The following is an 18,370-nucleotide window of genomic DNA, read 5'->3' as shown; positions in this document are numbered from 1 at the left end:
GGATGTGGCTTGGCCAGGCTTGTCGGAGGGAAAAGGGGTGACGAAGTCGACGCCCTACGGACTCGGCACCGCTTTCCGATGTTTCCGTTCTAGGAAGTTGGCCGCGGTTACCCTCTTTCGGTTAGTACGGGAGCGGGAAAGGGGGAAGTCCCAAATAGCTGTTTGGCGATGACCAAGACAGCGCCTTGGCGCGCACGGGCCACAGTTCCCTACTTGTACCAGTACTGTACTTGTTACAGTCTCCGCTCAGTGGGTCGTGCGCCAAGATACCTGATTGGGGAGATTGCCAAGTTTCGGATACTCGCCCATCAATGAAAAGGGCCGTCCATCATAGAATAGGACCAATACTCAGTGCGGAGGGATAGAAGGCGAGAAGGTATCGTTAGAAGGAAAAGTCTCCAAGAGACAAACTGCGATGATTTTGATCTACCTCGAACTCCCATTTTGTCGAGATCCTGCTTATCCCAAGCGTATCTCATAAACCCAGGCACCGAGAACACTACATCTCATATGCAAGTTGGCAAAGGAAGTTTGGTCCGCCGCTGTCCAACCCCCTTAAGCCCCTGCTAGCAAACTTACATTTTCAATCAGTTCAAAGTCGAAAAAGTTCTCGATTCCATAAAACAGGTCCTGGCCGCCTAGTTCAAACGCCGATCCGAACGAATCTCGAGTAGTGCTTAAGGAACCCACGGGGAGCTGATGACTGGGGAGTTGATCAGGCACGACTCCTTCCATAAAGCTGGGGGTGGCACATTCGTTCGTGAATCGAGACCGGCCCGAACCCGAGGTGCCGCTCGGAGATGCGGCAGCATACTCCTGGCTTGCTGGGGTAGCAGAAGAGCCTCTGGCAGCTTGTACGGCGGATTCAACAATCCTTGTGACGTCTGTAGCCGCCTCATTCATTTGCCCGAGTTCACGTAGGATCGTCAGACAAGTGTCGAGATGCTCCAAGGCTGAATTGCGGATGAACCCTCCGGTTGACCTCGCGTCTAGTAGATGAACAAATACGGCCGTACAAACCGTGGCTATGCCAGTTGTTGGCATTGAGGGCGTCAATTGTTGCTCGTGCAACGCTTTGTGGATAGCGGTGATCTCGGACGCGGCTTGCCTGACTGACTTGGTATGCCCCTGAGCATCCAGTGCTTCGTTATCTTCGAGCCAGTCCTCTCCGTTCTGTAAGCACTTCGTCCATCCCGAAATTGACACCTCACTCTTATGCAGCATGATCAAAGCCATGAGTTGAGTCAAATGCAATATCGACATGGTCATCTGCAATGACCTATCTGCATCCTCGGACAAATTCAAGGCCGTATTGAAAGATGTCAACTCCATCGGTAGTTGAAGACGCCAATCTTTCAGTTCTGATTCAAGTTGCCAAATCCTTGCATTCCGATTGCTTTGGCAATTAACAAAATCGTCACTGGAACAAGAAAGTCGTAGGATACGGTAAATAATAATTGCAAGCTTTGCCTTCTCGATCCATGCCATCTCGAGCCGCCGTTGTATCCACGGATCTCTTCGAAGCTTTCCAGTTTCCGGGAGATGTGAATAGTTAGTGGTTTGAGACCTGTTCATGAATGCCTCGTGTTGGAGCAAGGGCGTCCGATGGGGTGATATTCGGGGTGGTCTCCCCAGAGTCAAGCAGATATCGCACTCTTTCATGATAATAGTCCACCAAATTCTCTGGCGCAATAGCTGGTCGTTCTTGGGAAGGTTGGCGTCACTTTCGGCTTTATGGATTTTCAGGGAGCACGCCTGGCTGATAGCAATACCCATCCAATAAAATGGATCTCTGGAGTGTTCGTTGCTACCCCAGCTGATAAGTAGAAGGGCAGCCTGGCATGCTACCAAGCGGTCCGTCTCAACATCCATGTCAAATAAGACCTGAACACAACATTAGGCATGGAATTCAGAATGGGGCCTGCTTTCCAGGGCGAACCTTGGCTTTGGTGTAATACTGCTTTCTCGCTGCGACTTTCGAATCGAAACCGTAATCAAGAATTGTCTGTATGTCGACAGCGGCTAAGCCAGCACACATAACCGCATGATAGAGAAGGAGAGATATCTTTTTCTGTACATCTCCAAAGACGACGTCGACAAAATCATCAAAGTCGAGGACAGGGACCAGTGGATGGATGAATTCTGCATATCTGCGGATGACGATCTTCTCCAGGTCTGCAGGCAAAAATGCAAAACAACGACGCGCCTTGAGATAATGCAAATCGTCCACATCGAGGTGGGATGGGAGAGACTTGATAAAACGGGGGAGATGCAGGTCCGAAAGAATATCGGCTCTGCCAATAGAACTATTGGAGGAAGCGTCTGGGGAAGTTTGAGGAGTGCAATCAACCCCGACAGGCACTCCGCCTGGTTGAGCTACCACGCGACCGCTTTCTGTGGACTGCATATCTTCATCTTGGAATATGTCATTGTAGACATCCATAGACGTTGCACTTGTGGTTATGTCTGGTGATGTAAGGATGATTGGCGCAGTCAAGGACATATTGACTGTATCATATGGTCTGAACTCGGTCAGCAAGGCTGCAGGGGATGTTAAGTCGAGAAAGGAGAGGGATTTTACCTGCGACGTTTACTTTTCGGCACCTCGCAGACGACGCCATCTAGTCGACAATTTGTGCATGATGCTGGTGACTTCAGGACGAAATCGCAGCGAACCTTTCGATTCCTGCACTGGGTGCACGCTTGGGAGGCTCGCTTTTTCACGGGCTTAGTTGGAATGAAACGGACAGTTGAAGAGTCCTGTGCTTTGGAAGCCTTCGTATGAGGCGACATGGAGGCGTTTGTGGCACCGCGACAGATTTGCGAGAGGTGTACAACGTGGTGCTAAGGTGGAAGTTTCAGCTGTTGGGCTGGAAGGAAGAGGCGAAATATCCTCAGTCGAAAGATCGGGAGGTCGATGCAGCAGGCGTCGAGTGATATTCGAGTACCTAGGCATTTGTCGTTGCTTTAGCAATGCCCAGAAGTAGTCGCTGAGGGTCTCGGCCTGGATGGTCTCCGCGCACATGTGTGCTAGGTACTAAGTCTGTCCATAAGGCCACCGCTTTTTGCTTCGTGGGTCGATTCCCCGTGGGTACTCCGCTCGCCCGGTAATGGAAGGCCAGCGGAATGTTCCTTTGCCGCGGTTAACTATTTCGGGACCAATAAGCATTTCGCCTCAAAACAAACACCACTCCGCTCTCGTGTTCTTGTCATTTCCCTCACCAATGTAGAGAAACGCTGCTGTTACTCCTTTCAAGCGAATTTGGTGTTTTTCATCGAGACCTCCCGAGTGCCGAACGTAGAGCAAATGGCGCACAGCTTTAAAATACGTGCTGGTCAGAAGTAGCTGAGTTGAAGCTATCATAGCCTGGTCCCTCGCGAATCTAGAACAAAAGAGTACTCCTCTAGCCATCAATGGTGAATAAGACCGGCAAAAGGCCCAAATTTGGAATCTGGTATGAACGAGAGCTTCAACAATACCCTTCGACGGGCAAAATTAGTCCCTCACATCACTAGGTAGGTGTACAGCAGAAGCATTCCCAGGCGAAACAGAATTGTCGAATGCCGCATTGATCAGGTCAACTGCATGCTAAGGCGTCCAGATCTAGCAGCTCTGAGAAACGCCATGCAATGGTATAGCACCTTCAACGCTGGACACTCTCGGGTTATCTTAATCCTTCTTCGACGATTTAAGGGTGCTGGAAAAGCGGGAGTTGGAACGGCATAACTAGGTTGGCTGATGTGTGAAAACATTCTGATACGATAGAAAGTGTCACATTGACCTTCGACGGGGACAAGGACGAGACTTTCTTCGCAGATTTCCTCTTCGTGGGTTCTCGTTGGGCCTCTCCATGGGCGCCGTTCGACCTTGTACGAAATCCTCCGGACCAGGCCTATGTATATCTCAAAGTCTCGTTCCATCTAAACATCTGGCAAAAGAGAGAAAGTCTCGTGAGGGCCCTGTGGATGGCACATGTTGGAGCCAGGAAGCTTCTTTCTCTTCAGATTTCTCGGGTAGGATGTTTGTATCAGTGGCAGCTCTATCTCAAGTTGGTACACTTCCAGATCTGCTGATACCTGGTTCCTGTCAAGTGATGGCTCGTAATTGACGATTGTGCAACTTGCGAATATATTCGTCATCCTATCAAATATCCGCTTGTTGAAGGTGGTATAGTAGGTATCAATCCTTCCGTCAATGGTCATCCACGACCACAGTGGGTTTCTTCCTCGCAGCCAAAGGAAGATGAGACAATGGCTTCGACAACATATCTCTGGATGTTTTGAGTGTACGCCGGCCTTTGCGAGGAATAGACAACCATAGCAAATTCTGGGGCGTTAACTCCTTCCACTTCCAGTGCCGAGAGACGAAGTTCATGCCCGTCCGACGCTGAACCAACGCCGCTATACATGCAAGTGCAACGTAATGATGGCATTTGAAGGTCAAATTAGCATTTGTGTAGGCGTCAACCATAAAGTTTCAGCGTTTGTCGATATCTTCTCCCACTCTGGGTCGGGAGGTAGAGCGTAGCGCAGTGGCGAATTGAATCTTTATCGAATCTGGGGAATCGCTGTCCGGCTGGGCATCTCTCGACTCGAGGTCTAACCAGAACTCTGAAGCATTCTTAGACCAACATTGCCAAAATAAGCCTTGTAGGCCAAAATAGATGATTCGTGGAGACAATAGTCTTTCTTGGACCACCCAGGCTCGTCTCAGGAGGGGAACCGCCCTAAGCCCTACCAGCGTTTTCGTGTCTTCGAATGCTTCTTTCGGAAAGCCAGTGATAGAGTCTGACGAAAGCAGATTTTCCAGTGTTACACCCAGTGCACCCTCGAGCCGAGCAAAATAGCCATGAGCGTAAACCCCCTCGAAGAGCTTACAAGGTCGTCTAGCCATCGAACATCTTTCAACAAAGCAGGAGGCATCACCGTGTGCCCCCACAGCAGCTGTCGTGCAATCTGACCGGCCGTAGACGTCGGTCATTTTGGGGGATTCAGCCAGCCAATCATCCCTAGAATCTTGAATTATGCAGAGTCAATCCAGATGAATCTGCATCCCAGGTTTCGTGTGATTTTGAATGGCTGACGTATATTCAGAGACAGGTCTTCTTCCAATATAGTATCCTGCATTTGGACAAGGCTTTCTTTCCGTAATTGCACTCTCGGAACTTCAACCCAGCAGTGACTCAATGTTAGATACCGAGGATCGAGAGAGGACCATCGGGTAGGAGGAACGGCAGACAGTATTTTGTCGGTACATCCTTCAGTATATTTGACTACTCGAATATGGAGGAGCAAAGGGCACAGAACTTGTGTAGTACGGCCAGACTGGCGGCCATGATCGCGTCGTCTAAACGGTGGAAAGCAGGGAATACGGCTGGTTCAGCGAACCAAACCAAGACAGTAGATCTGTCTCGTTAGTGATCCAGCTTCGACAAGATATATCGCCTCAGAGACAACCAGTTTAGCTGACTTGGTGCCTGGTCTGGGCGGCCAAGCTGACCAGCTAGCATAGCCCTGTGCGACGTTAGGAGTAACTAGGAAGAAGCGGGCTGACAGTCCAACGGACAATGCGTTGAGACTGTGGCAGCAGCACTTGCATAACGGCGCCCCCGTCTGGATGGCCTCGTCGACATTGGAACTCGGTTGATATATCGATGGAAGTTGGGTTCGTTTTGTCGGGGACGAGCCCAAGGCACGATCTTGGTCAGACGAGAGTAGTTGATGATTTGGAAAGGTAAATATTCTGTCAGACCGTGTCACCGATTTTTCCAGGTGGCTTGGTGGAGTCGCGATTTCGTGCTCCATCTTGCCCGCCCCGAACAGAAAGAATGACTCAATCGCACCACCACTACGGAGAAATACCTGCTCTCTCCTCTTCGCTGACTTTATCCTCAGCGCCCCCTAAAGGGTCTCGCTTCTAACGGTTTGAAGATCTCGTGACCAAGCAGTCCGCCAGCAATGGCTGAATCAAAGCCAATTGCGGCCAGTGGGAACACCTTTCTCAACCCAGAGGCCGCGTCTTTCACCATGCCCTCCGCGGGAGGAGAGACCCTTATGAATGGAACAACCCAAAATCCTCAGCCGACGACGGCGAATGGAAATGGACAGACAAAAGACGCAAAGAAATCGAAACCCCGGCCCGAGACGGCGCCTCGAACGACCACAGAACAAAATGTAGCCGAAGCAGGAGCAGGAGCCAAATTGACCGGCGCGCAATTGAAGAAACAGAAGGCGGCCGAAAAGGCAGCGAGAAGAGCAGAAAAGGTCGCTGAGAAAGGAGCCCAGGCCGTGGCACAAGCACAGGCGCAGGCCCAAGGCCAGGCCGGATTGCTAGGAGTAAGGTCAGAAGCACAAAGGCGGCCGTCGACCACGAAGAGAGAAAGCGACACAGGTATGCATCATAAACGGACACCCTCAGGCAAGGTCTTGCCGATACGAGGCGCCGCTCAGCAACAGCAACAACAGCCTCAAGGGTCGACGGTTCCCGAGAAAGAGAAGCGTCATGAACTCAAGCGTGTCCCCATGTTCTCTCACCTCTACCCCAAAGAGAAGAAAGCCACCCTATCCGGAGCTGGACGAGAAATTCACCCCGCTGTGATATCGCTAGGGTTGCAACTACGCGACTACGTCATCTGCGGCGGCAATGCGCGTTGTGTGGCCACCCTGCTTGCCTTCAAGAAGGTTATCCAGACCTACACCACTCCTCCTGGCGTGGCGCTTTCCAGACATCTACTCACCCATCTCAATCACCAAATTGCATACCTCCGCAATGCGCGACCTTTATGCATGAGTCAAGGGAACAGCATCCGATGGCTGAAGAACTTGATCTCCACCCAACCCGTCGAAGCAACTGACAGCGAAGCCAAGCAAAGTCTATGTCAGGCCATCGACTTGTTTATCCGTGAGAGGATCACGCTGGCCGACGAAGTGATTGCCCGTGAAGCCAGTTCGCGGATTCAAGACGGAGACGTGGTTTTGACATACGGGAAGAGCAGTATCGTGGAAAAAACACTCCTCTCCGCGCATCAGCAGGGCAAGGGCTTCAAAGTCATTGTCGTCGACTCGAGGCCGATGTTCGAAGGCAAGAACCACGCGCAATGCCTCATACGTGCAGGACTGAAAGTCCATTACAGTCTACTCTCTGGCCTAGCTGATGTTCTAGACAACCAATCTGCATCCGTCACAAAATGCTTTCTAGGTGCCTCGGCGATGCTAGGCAACGGGCGGCTCCTTTCTCGTGCTGGTTCGGCCATGGTTGCCATGATGGCCAAAGAATCAAACAAGAACAAAGGCCGGAACGTGCCCGTCATTGTCCTGTGCGAGACGGTCAAATTCACGGCAAAGGCCGCGCTCGATAGTATCATTATGAATGAGCTGGGCGAGCCAGATGCGCTGGTCGAGACGACTGAAATTGATATCTTATCCTCGATGAAATCGCCTCCTGAGACCAATACGGCGGCGAAAAGCACAAACAAGAAGCCGAATCAGCAGAAGGACAAAAAGGATGAAGACGACGTGGACGAAAGGAACAGTTCTTCGAATACTAATGGTTTGGAGGATTGGAGAGATCAGCCGAACCTATTTCTATTGAATCTCATGTACGATGTAACGCCGGCGGAGTTTCTGGACCTGGTGGTATGCGAATTGGGCAGTTTGCCGCCTCGAGCGGTCCCAGTGGTCAACGGTGTGCATGGAGATGATCAAGCTTTAGCTTGATGGCCTGCGGAGGAATGGCTCTTTTTTTTTCCTTCTTGTTCTCGGGGCTGTCTGTCTATGTCTTTCTGGGTTCAATGGAAAGATTGTTCAGGATGCTAGACGTGTGTGTCTTCAAAAAGCAGACCACCCTATCCAAGCAGTGAAAGAACGGATGAGCCTGATGCCTTTAGCGGGCGACCGGAGAGACGGCTGCAGTATGGGCGGAGTAGAACATCCCAAATCAAATTTAACCTGGCTCCAGCCCGCCCTCAATCCCTGATTGAAGAAAGGCAGTGACAAGCAAGAACTGGATGTGGCATGAATGGCCAAGAAGGTTGACAGAAAGGATTTTCCATTGCCAGATAGATCAGATCAATTCAGACACATGTTATGTCTGTCTGGCTGTATCCGACCGAGTCTGTTTCCGTTCACCGTCTAGCACGAACGTATGTAGCATGCCCTCTTCTTTTTTTCTTTTTTTTAATGTCTTTCCGCTAAATGCCCGCAAAGGGAAGCGGCGACGACAATCATGACTCCCATTGATGATAAAAGGTCATAAAAACCCCTTTCCCCTCCCATTGGCAAACCATCTGGAGTTCTCTCCGTCACGCTGGCCGTCTGATAGCATGTGATACACACTCACTCCCCCACTCCCTCAGCAAACAACTCCCGCCCGTCGCAACCCCCACATACTCTCCAGCATCCTTCCAAATCCGTGCATCGTGCTTTCCTCTTCGGCGAGGACCGCTCGTAATCACTTCCGTCATCAAAGCGTCCGCACAATTGATTCCTCGCGGGCCCCATTAATTCGCAATTTTCCGTGTAGGATTTATCGGTGCTATTCCAGAGGGAGTGCGCATATTAGCCGGGGCATTTTCTTTTCCATCTTTAAGGTACAAATTGCACATCGGGGTCCTCTGTTCACAGACAGAGAGAGGTTTCGTGCACATACCTTGATGAAACCGATATCCTGGCTCTTCTCCCGGAAGCATTGACGGCAAATGTTCAGGCCATATTTGCGGATCAGACCAGCTTTGTGGGTGCAGACGCGGCTGTCGAAGCACAGACGGGTTAGCAGGTGTGTGTCTCTGAGTTATCAAACAACATTATAACTCGGTTCAAAACATGTGACGCTGGGATGTCGATCGCATTGAGCTTTTGATACTTCGCTTCGCGCATTCGATATTGATTATCCGACAATGCAAGAAGGATCGAGTTTGATCCCCGATAATCGATAGAGTCTCTTCCATCATATTCCAACAGACCACCTCTTGAAAATGGCACAAATCTTCCCTTCGGGGTTAAAGGGCGGATGAAAACACGTACCAGGCGCGAGAACCCTTGCCGAAGCTTCGGGGCCGGGAGTACCAAACGCTCTCGTGAGACATGATTGCAGTTTTGTGTCTAGCTCTCTTGCGAGGAGGATCGGAAAAGATAGCGTTCTGTCGGGGGCTTCTAGACGTGGAAAATATGTCAGAACTGCCGTCGCAGGCACGTGTGCAAATCTGATGGGAAGACCTTGGATCTTGTTGATGGTGCGCTGACGGTAGTGGCGAGAGCGTATTCAAGGGAAGGAAGACTCACTGTCCAAGCTGGCGACAACTGATCGTTTGGCGTGTTGGAAGGAGCCCGCAATGTTGGAGTTCTGAAAGTTCATCGGATTTCAGAATGTGGGTTCTGCAATGCCAAGGAAAATTGAGTCACGTGGTTTATCCATCAATATCGGACGCTCATTGGTCTGACGGACGAGACCGCCGCTCTCAAGAAGCTCTGCCCAATACGGAGTACTGAGTACATATTGTGCCACACGCCCTTATCCTACTCGCTTCGAATTTGGAACTTGCATTAGCGGTGCCAGTCCATAACCTGCAAGCACCTTCTTCTCAAGCGGTGGTGTCCCTCCGCATAATGGCCCGGCATTGCTTAGTGCACGTCTGATGCGCCCTAGAGATTGAAAGCTCCTACTCCAACTCTCTAAACACAGCCACTCGTATCCTAAGCTACATCCGCGGTAAGTCTTGATCTCGGAGAGCAAGAAAAATACGGCTTGTGAATTCAATTCATCACCGAGATTATTATGCCTGGCCTCAGAGTTGCCTTCACAGGAGGCTCGGGCAAAGTAGGCCGGCATGTGATCAAAGAACTCCTCCACTACGGCCACCAGGTCATCAACCTCGACCTCGTCGACCTTGCATCCTCCTCCGCAGACATGCCTGAGCTGAAAGACGTTCATACCATGAAATGCGACCTCACCGAGAGCGGCCAGGTCTTCAGCAGCCTCAACACGCACATGAAACTAGGTGAGCCGTTCTCTGCAGAACCGCCTCGACCTCCAGATGCGGTGATCCACTTCGCCGGGATCAATAAACCCATGGTCGTCTCTGACGGAGAGACATTCCGGATAAATGTCATGGGGACGCACAATGTGGTCGAGGCGGCATGTAAGCTAGGGATCAAGAAGATCATCATCGCAAGCAGCATCACCGTCTACGGCGTTGCCTTCGGCCAGGGCAATTTGGAGTATGCCTATTTTCCAGTTACGGAAGAAGCGGATTGTAATCCGACGGACCCATATGCATTATCGAAATTGTGTGGTGAGAGGATTGCACGGAGCTATGCTGCAAAGTTCGGCGTGGACATATACTGCCTGAGGATTGGGAGGGTGTTCGAGCCAGATGAATACAACAGCGACATGTTCTGGGGCTACGTCAATGAGCCAGAGAAGTGGTTTCAGCACGGCTGGTCCTACACCGATGCAAGAGACCTGGGTCAAATGTGCCACCGTGGGCTTGCGAAGTCAGATCTGGGGTTCCAGATTTTCAACGCCGTGAACGACACCAGAACCAACTCCGAGGGAGATACGAACGAGTTCCTGCGACGGCTGTATCCGCATATCCCGCACTTGAGAAAGATGGACGAGTACGAAGCGCCGATCAGCAATGAGAAGATCCGAAGACTGTTGGGCTTTAATGAACAGCATATGTGGATGGCTTATTATGTTGCAAGATTGGCTAGACCTAGCCTGTCGGCGGGCCGGGTCGACTGAAGGCCTGTGACTTTATAACAAGTAGTACAAAATGCTCAAGAGCATGAAGGGACCTCGCAGGTGATTCTTCCGCGGCATCACCTGCCCCGTTTGCGCGAGCCATTCCAAGAAGCACTTGCCTGTACCCAGACTATCCCCGAGCCCCAAGCAGTCTGCGTCGAACAAGAGATTAGTAACAACGTCTTAGCAAGAGTGCAGGATCAGTATCTCTGGCCAGTCTGCCAGGCTTGTCTGTTGAGATAAATTGTTGCGGGCAGCTTGGCTACAAGAGGATATCATTTTAAGCGAGAGCGGATGTGGTAATCTACGATACCTTGCTTGTTGCAATTAGAGAGAGCAGCCGTAGATAGGGAGATGCAGATGTTCCTGGCCGATTACTACCAGTTTGTCAAAGGAACATTACAAAAGGTCATGAGGTTGCGTGTCAATGGAATTACAATTCATATCCGCTAATACAAAATATGTCATGCTCCGTGCGTGTATCCCGCCAGCCTTTCCCCTCATCAATACATTAAGAAGAGGAACTATGGTACATTCGTTGCCGAGTAGAAACTTCGTTTTTCTGGGGTTTGAAATGATCTTTTTAGATGCCCCTAGCACATCCATCAGCTGCACGGATGTTCAGAGGACCCTTGCACATCCACCTGCTTGGGAAGCCATCTGCAATCCACCAGATTTGGTAGCTGTGGATTGCGGCGAGGGTGCCTGCTGCATCCTGGCACGCATAGAAGAAGTTGCGGCCGTGGTTCTGCAGAGATCCGTTCCAGGTGAAGCTGAACTCGTTGGTGCGAGTGCCGAAGGGTGCAGAGCCGTGTGGTGGGCTGAAGCCGACGGGCTTCGACTGTCGGGGCACGACGTACATGTTCTGCCAGCCGGTTGGGCTGCTGTGGATGGACTGGAATGTAATTCTGTCGTTGCCGCCCCTGGCACCAGAGACGATCAGCGGCTCTGAGTAGGTTTGGTACTTGATCTGGCCGATGTAGGCGGAGCCGTTGGCGTAGAACAAGCTGTAGGACTGGAGCTCGCCCATGTTGAAGCGACCGCCTCCTATGGCAAGGTCATAGGTGTTGGGGTCGCGAGCCTCGATGTCGCTGACTTCGGGGGCTTCAACCGGCGCGGCTGTTGTGAGGCCGAGAAAGGCTGCAGCAGCAGCGAGAAGGACGATTGGTTTCATTGCGAACGATTGGAGAGGGCTCAGTGTTTTACGAGTGACCACTGCAGTATACTCAGTGTAGAGAAGGCGGGTGAACAAATCTTTGTGGATTGGATTGCGAGGAACATGCAGAGAGGGATGGCCAGAACACGATCTATATATAGAGGATTTGTTAAATGCATGGGCTGATCTGCTTTCTAGTACTGTCCACCCAGCTCTCTCACTAAGAAATATGGTACTGTCCACCCAGCTCTCACTAAGAAATATGTGGCCTTGGGCACGGGGGATCTGAAACATAAGGAATCAGAGAGCAAGGAATTAGCCAGCGTGCCCCTTGCAGCAGGGTTGACCCCAGCCCAAATAGTCGTGCCTGTTGAGGGCATTAACCAGGAGTGACCTCTTCGAGAGGGCAGGTGAGAAAATCATGCCATGAAAATGTGCTCGATGTGGGAAAAAATAGTAACAAGTAGCTCGGTACCGTTGGATCATGGCCATATAACACCACTTAGCCTTGTCTTGGAGATCGAATGCTTTTGAATCGACTGGCATGTCTCAACAAAGCCTTGGTCATGGCCAGTCAGAGCCTGTCGCCGAACCGCGGACTAACAGACTTGTCGAGATGGAGGCAAAGAGTAATGTGGGAATCGGGAATCACTTGGCAGTCACGGACAGAGAGTGGTGGGACTCATGCTCCTGGATCGACAGGAACAGGTTTGCAGAGATATGGTTATGTGGAAAAAATATCTCAAAGCAACACTCGACGTGGGAAGCGAAGGAAGTTGGCGGAAGTTCTTGACGACTTGCGGGGACCGCTAGTCCGGTTCGGGAAAGGCGCCTTTTCTCTATAACCATAATCGCACCATAATCGAACCACCTCGCTCAGTGCCAATAAGAGACGCCTCCCATCTTCCAGTCGACATCACACGGCATCATATGTGGTGCCACTGCCGGAGGGATGCACACCCCCTTGGAAAAAACCGAAAAGATGTCTCTGAAATAGTGTCTCGGCATCTTGTCCTCCTGTGGCCCGCACTGGTATCCTATCTTGATTTGCCCTCGGCCGGCATCACATTATCGTGAAGATCACGCGACCTATAGGGCTTCTTGCAAAGGGCCGGCTACAATTGCAGGATTAAACCCGTGATCTCCTTGTACGCAGTACTTTAATGGGCCGGATCTCACATGATCCCACTATACAAGTCTGCCCTGGCCCGGTTTCCCCAGACTAGATGCCAAAATCACTTAGTCTTTAATTATCCCAGCCCACGTCAACGCGTATCGAAAATATTTCGACCCAGGTCACCCATCAGCTAACGAGACTGAGTGAATATTACTATTCCCAAGGTTGAATGTTGACGTTAAGATGGACACAACAGCGGATGCAAAATCGATTGGGAAGATGATTCATGTGGCATGCAAACATCACCATTGCCGGAAACACGCCAAGCAACAAATCGCCGAGCCCACACAACTGCATACCACTACACCAAGGGTCGGAGAGGAATGGCCTCCAGAATTCTTGCACTGTGGAATATGGCCACCTCCACAGAAACCGCCCTCTGAGCCAGAAGCTGAGACCAACGTGTCCCCCAAGCCAAAGGTCAAGGTGCCCAAGAAGCAAGGACCTGTTGAAGTTTATCCAGATAACATACCAAACATCGACGGGGATGGTAGCGACAGTGAGTCTGAATCAGATGGATCAGAAGAGGATGAGGATGATGACCAGGCCATCACCCCTGCAGAGCCGTTGACGGTGGGGTGGACGGAGCTTTCCGAGGCGATCGACACCTTGAAGATTGTCACAAATGGTGCCGGTAAAGATGGAGATCAGAACGGAAACGATCACAGTATGTAAACTGTTGTGGTTGCCACAAGTTTCTCAGTACTGCTCACACATCATTTTTACAGGATTGACTAACGTCATCCATACTTTAGTCAAGGCTCCGTACTCTGTGCTCAAGCTTGTCGCCAGGCACGGAAATGGCGAGGGGGCTCCTCGCCGAGCCAACGACGCCAACAAATCTCCACGGAAAAAACTCTTCGACCAAGAGATCGTCGCCGAGGGCCAGGCTCGCGTGGAGATAGCTGACTATCTTGACAGCTTGATCGATCATGGAGAATACGAAGAAGGCTACGGGTGTGTGTGGCCTCTCGAAGATTACCGTCGGGCGGGATGGGCAAAGGAGATGGTCGCCGCGTATCCGGTCGAATGTGCCGAGTTTGTACAGAAGGTCCATCAGGAGTGCCACAACCGCCACCAAGCGGAACCGGAACCAGATTGTCTATGAAAAATACGACGCATGAACATTACGACATTCCTGCCTGCCATTCATCTGACAACGAAATGAACGTGGTGGCTCGAAAGTGGACGGGGCAGTGCATCCCGGCCAACACGGGGATTTTACAGAGATGGACAACATCTACGGAGTTTAATGGAATACTACAAATGTATCAGCATTATGGAATATTTTGACGTTTTTGGTCCACCGGGACCCGTCATGGGAAGGACAAACGCTTCAAGGTCCGGAAGATAGGGGAGCATATAGGGGAGATAGCACACGTCCACAGAACCTACTAACCGAGCTCTACTTGTGGTTAACTTGTGAAAGCCGCCGACTCCCCTACAATCCTGCATAGTGTCCTACCTCTTGCTCTCTAAGATACACTCCTTCGAGTCCGTGTCGGAACAGTGCATGTGTGGAGACGATTAGGTTCCAAGCCTGGGTGGGAATCGCAGTTTGGTTTAGTCGTGCCGAAGTGATTCTGTCCTCGGCAAGGCTTCGCAAGGCTTCGCAAGGCTGCCGGTTGGAGATTGTGACGCAATGAGGCCGACATATTTTTCACCCCCGCGCTTTGTTTACAGATAGATCCTCGCATCGACTCTCCAACATCTCTTCCCGTCTCGTCTCCAATTTACCTACTCGCACATCCATCTGTCCCCCCTCCTATATCACATATCATACACAGCCTGCAGCCTGCAGTTTGGCTCGGCCTCCCGCAAAGCCCCAGCAATGGTACGTCCACCTATCCGACCGTTTAAATCTGCCCCGATCCCACCACACCGCCACCACCCCCTGAAGCTGGCAGAGAACTGTTGATTAATAAAATTGGTATGTGTGTGGGGGGGAGAAAAGCAGTCGCGCGATTCCTCCGCATCATACGTCCACATGCACGCGTCGCGCCTGGCGGACGTGTTCGAAGAGTTCTGCCGCCCACCGACCTCGACCGTATTCGCGCTGTGCGGTGTGCACGCGGCGCAGTACCCGTTCCCTTCTTCTTCTTCTTCAGTACAACCCGGCGTCTCCGGGGCGAATAATAGTGCGGCGGCGCTGCCCATGCAAGGAACCATCGCCGACGGCAGCGGCATGACGGCCCTGCCGGGCCACTACCTGCCGTTCGAGGAGATCACGCTCGCGCCGCACCTCATGCCTGTCAACCCGGAGGACGAAGACGACGTGGTCCCGGACATGCACGCCGCCTTTGGCATCAATCGCGCCTTGAACCAGAACCAGACCTCTGGCGTCATTGTCCCGGGCTCAGCCGCCTCTGCTGTCGCTGCCGGCGCCGGCGCCGACGGTGGAGCAATGGGTGCGGGCCAGGCCACGGGAGAAGCCAGTCAGGCGGGCGTCGTGAGGGATCCGGTGTGGAGAGATTTAGGCATGGAAGGGCTGGTTGTGGATGCGTCAAGGAATGGAATTTCTACCGTCGGCACGGAGATGCCGGGATATAGAAGAGAAGGGAAGAGGACGGGTCTATTGCTTCTCCGGTGATTAATGGAAAAGGCCAAAACGGAGCATTACGCGTTTTCGGGCTCATTGTTCGCGAGAAACATGGCATGCATTACACCAGCAGCATGATACCCCGACTTATATTGGTATCATCGAGCAACGGGGGTCAGCCCAAGAAAAATCGATGTCCAGAACATCATAAGAACAGTCATTATATCCTTACAACATCAACCCTCGCGCGTTCGAAGACATTATGGGTCACGGTTCGGGCCGACTTTTCCTCCTCGGATAACGTGCGCGGATGCAACGAGATCTGGGTATACGTGCCGGCAGCCTTGCGCTTGGACAGTTGCCCCGGATTGATCACCATGACGCTGTCAACAACCTGTCAAACTATGATTAGCTCATTCGAAATTACCAACCCTAGGGTTTGATTGGCTGCTTCGGACATACCTTGACGGAAGGAGTCAACATGCTCGGTAGGATTAGCACATCGGGCTTAACTTGCATCCATTCACCGAGCTTGAGATATCCCACATCCAGACATGCGCCCGTGGGTTTCACGACTCCGTTACTTGAGAGTTTGTCTCTCGACATGGGCGGGAAAAGGGGGAAGAAATGCCGCTGCTCGATCAAATATCCAGGCAATCTGGTCAAGAGGTCTTGCCCCGGACCGTGAGACAATTGCTCTCGACTTAGTTCGTATAAGATGTCTTGTGACGAGACTCCGAATACAACCTCATTTAGTGAAATGAAAGACGGATTTGGCATCATCGTAACTTGCTTGGGCAGACCAAGGTTCTTCTTCGTCAGCCTTTCTTGTGGCCAGCTGACGTGTTTGCTCATTACGTCTCGGGTACTAGGGATCATGGCCACCGTGATCCCGGGGACAGCAGAGCAAAGGCGTTGTAGAGGAGCAGAAATCCAGAGTCGGAAGAGCGCGATCAGACTCGCCTCCTGCTCCAGTCCCCGCACATCAGGTAAGTCGAATTCACCCGATGCAAGCATTGGGTGTTCAATGTCGAGAAAAGGTCCGACAAGTATGATACCATCGGACTTTGATTCCTCGGCTTTCTCGCATAGGGCCTGAAAGGGTTCAAAGTCCAAGTTGTCGTCCGCAGTGAACGGACCAGACGCGATCATGATATTGAGTGGAGGAGGGCTAGAATCGTCCGACACCTCGAGCCGCTCATTGATTCCCTCTAATCTGCTCGGTAATGAGGAGGGCATGGGGAGCTTTGGAATCGAGAGTACTTCCTTGACCGTGAAGTACAGCCCGGATGCATTTGTGCCGCGCAATGCAACGATCTGGCCAGGGAAGAACTGATAGGATTGCAGACCGTCCACTTTCAAAGGGACACGAAGTCCCGCACCCATTCGTCTCGACATCTCCAAGACAAGGGATGATGAATTCAGCTTGCCGTCGGCCGTATCGCATGCGATTCTCCCAACAGCAATAATCTCACTGGTGCTCTGTGCGGCAGCATTTCCGAATGCAGAGTCTTCCAGATTGTGGGCTTCCTGGATGAGAGCCAGGAAATCGTTGATCCGTTCATCCAGCCCCTCTGAAGACTCTCTAAGGCGCATAGCCATAGGTTTGTACTCAAACTTATTATATTCCGTTCCCGAAACCAGGCGCAGCCGCGCTTGAGAGAAAGGAGCCATGGGCGCTTCGGCGGCGGAGAGGTGCTCATTCAGCGTCTCAATGATTTGACCTGCATTCGGCCGTTCCGAGAATGGTATGCCTCTGTTCAATATTAGAAGTGGACATTTTCATATCCTTTAACGGAATGACATACGCGGGTGCATCTATCTTTCCAGCTTTTCCTGGTGTTCTATTTGTGATTTCCGGACGGCTGACCTTCCTAGGCACTGGAGAGTCGAAATCTGCCTTTCTCTTGACACTGCCGTTTCGTCGGGACATGGCATTGGGAGTGAGTTCGTCTAACCTGTTTGGCAGCGTCAGCATCTGGCTCACTTGAGCTAGAGACAGGGGCATTGTCGCAGCATACATCCCGAAAACGTCTGAAGTCCCAACTGCCCTTGGTGTAGCGTGAACGAGGCTCTTTCTTTCAGACTTCACCGCAGACTTCGGGGCAGTGTGAAGTGTCCGCTCGCCTCTCTCAACAGAATCTTGCACGTCCTTTGCGAACATGCGTGCTGTCTCAATGTCCAGCTTCGTCTCCTCGCTTCCCATTTTCAGGCAATACACCTCCCATTTGATAAACAATTCGTCTGGCGTGAGGGAGTGGACGCGCAGGATCGACTCCAGGACGCCTAGGATGTCCGGGGACAAGCCGTTCCCGGCGGGATCGAATACTGCATTGAGGTTTTCCTTCATACCGGCCATCGTGACAGGATCCTTGGGTCAGGCAGATCGACCTGATTTGCGCGGCTCGCTGTCGTTCTCAACCCTGGGGAAAGAGGACTTCAGACAATTGGATTGTAACGCGACGGGAAGACGCGTTAAGTGATGCCAAGATTTGGTGTTGTTCCCAACCCCTTTCGGAATTGGAAGACTCGGCAGGTTCGGCTGGTCTCGGAGTACAAATCAGACAAAGAACCAACGTCCAGCGCTCGTGAAAAGCTGGGCAAATTCATCTATTTATCAGCTGATGCTGTTTGTTCGACAGCAGCGGCATCGTCTATTACTATCTTCATCGTTGGCCTAATTTCCATTCTTCTCATTACTACCAAGTATGCCCAGCTCGATTGAAGTTCGTTATGCTCGTATTCTTGCGGTCAGCC

The 18,370-nt window shown here is 51.6% G+C and overlaps 8 protein-coding genes across 8 annotated transcripts; 4 read left to right on the top strand and 4 right to left on the bottom strand.

The window, feature by feature from the left end:
• Nucleotides 1-555: 555 nt before the first annotated feature.
• Z519_08749 (uncharacterized protein) lies at nt 556-2,503 on the bottom strand (the record flags this gene model as incomplete). Its single annotated transcript, XM_016766477.1, has 2 exons — nt 556-1,884; nt 1,940-2,503. The coding sequence occupies 2 exons, from the start codon at nt 2,501-2,503 to the stop codon at nt 556-558; spliced, it is 1,893 nt and encodes a 630-aa protein (XP_016617635.1).
• A 1,974-nt stretch (nt 2,504-4,477) lies between these two features.
• On the bottom strand, nt 4,478-4,981 carry Z519_08748 (uncharacterized protein; the record flags this gene model as incomplete). Its single annotated transcript, XM_016766476.1, has 1 exon — nt 4,478-4,981. The coding sequence occupies one exon, from the start codon at nt 4,979-4,981 to the stop codon at nt 4,478-4,480; it is 504 nt and encodes a 167-aa protein (XP_016617634.1).
• A 977-nt stretch (nt 4,982-5,958) lies between these two features.
• Z519_08747 (uncharacterized protein) lies at nt 5,959-7,716 on the top strand (the record flags this gene model as incomplete). Its single annotated transcript, XM_016766475.1, has 1 exon — nt 5,959-7,716. One exon carries the CDS (start codon nt 5,959-5,961, stop codon nt 7,714-7,716), a length of 1,758 nt encoding a protein of 585 aa, XP_016617633.1.
• A 2,056-nt stretch (nt 7,717-9,772) lies between these two features.
• Nucleotides 9,773-10,741, top strand: Z519_08746 (uncharacterized protein; the record flags this gene model as incomplete). The annotated part of the gene is made up of 1 exon (XM_016766474.1): nt 9,773-10,741. The coding sequence occupies one exon, from the start codon at nt 9,773-9,775 to the stop codon at nt 10,739-10,741; it is 969 nt and encodes a 322-aa protein (XP_016617632.1).
• A 583-nt stretch (nt 10,742-11,324) lies between these two features.
• Nucleotides 11,325-11,915, bottom strand: Z519_08745 (uncharacterized protein; the record flags this gene model as incomplete). The annotated part of the gene is made up of 1 exon (XM_016766473.1): nt 11,325-11,915. One exon carries the CDS (start codon nt 11,913-11,915, stop codon nt 11,325-11,327), a length of 591 nt encoding a protein of 196 aa, XP_016617631.1.
• Nucleotides 11,916-13,257: 1,342 nt separating this feature from the next.
• Nucleotides 13,258-14,182, top strand: Z519_08744 (uncharacterized protein; the record flags this gene model as incomplete). Its single annotated transcript, XM_016766472.1, has 2 exons — nt 13,258-13,741; nt 13,803-14,182. 2 exons carry the CDS (start codon nt 13,258-13,260, stop codon nt 14,180-14,182), a joined length of 864 nt encoding a protein of 287 aa, XP_016617630.1.
• An 879-nt stretch (nt 14,183-15,061) lies between these two features.
• Nucleotides 15,062-15,664, top strand: Z519_08743 (uncharacterized protein; the record flags this gene model as incomplete). Its single annotated transcript, XM_016766471.1, has 1 exon — nt 15,062-15,664. The coding sequence occupies one exon, from the start codon at nt 15,062-15,064 to the stop codon at nt 15,662-15,664; it is 603 nt and encodes a 200-aa protein (XP_016617629.1).
• Nucleotides 15,665-15,833: 169 nt separating this feature from the next.
• Nucleotides 15,834-17,972, bottom strand: Z519_08742 (uncharacterized protein; the record flags this gene model as incomplete). The annotated part of the gene is made up of 4 exons (XM_016766470.1): nt 15,834-16,007; nt 16,076-17,369; nt 17,422-17,571; nt 17,635-17,972. The coding sequence occupies 4 exons, from the start codon at nt 17,970-17,972 to the stop codon at nt 15,834-15,836; spliced, it is 1,956 nt and encodes a 651-aa protein (XP_016617628.1).
• Nucleotides 17,973-18,370: the final 398 nt, after the last annotated feature.

The sequence above is a fragment of the Cladophialophora bantiana genome (genome assembly GCF_000835475.1).
Source record: "Cladophialophora bantiana CBS 173.52 unplaced genomic scaffold supercont1.13, whole genome shotgun sequence".
NCBI classification, from domain to species: domain Eukaryota; kingdom Fungi; phylum Ascomycota; class Eurotiomycetes; order Chaetothyriales; family Herpotrichiellaceae; genus Cladophialophora; species Cladophialophora bantiana.
Note: the sequence above shows the minus strand (reverse complement) of the source record. Positions and strands in the feature narration are given on the sequence as shown.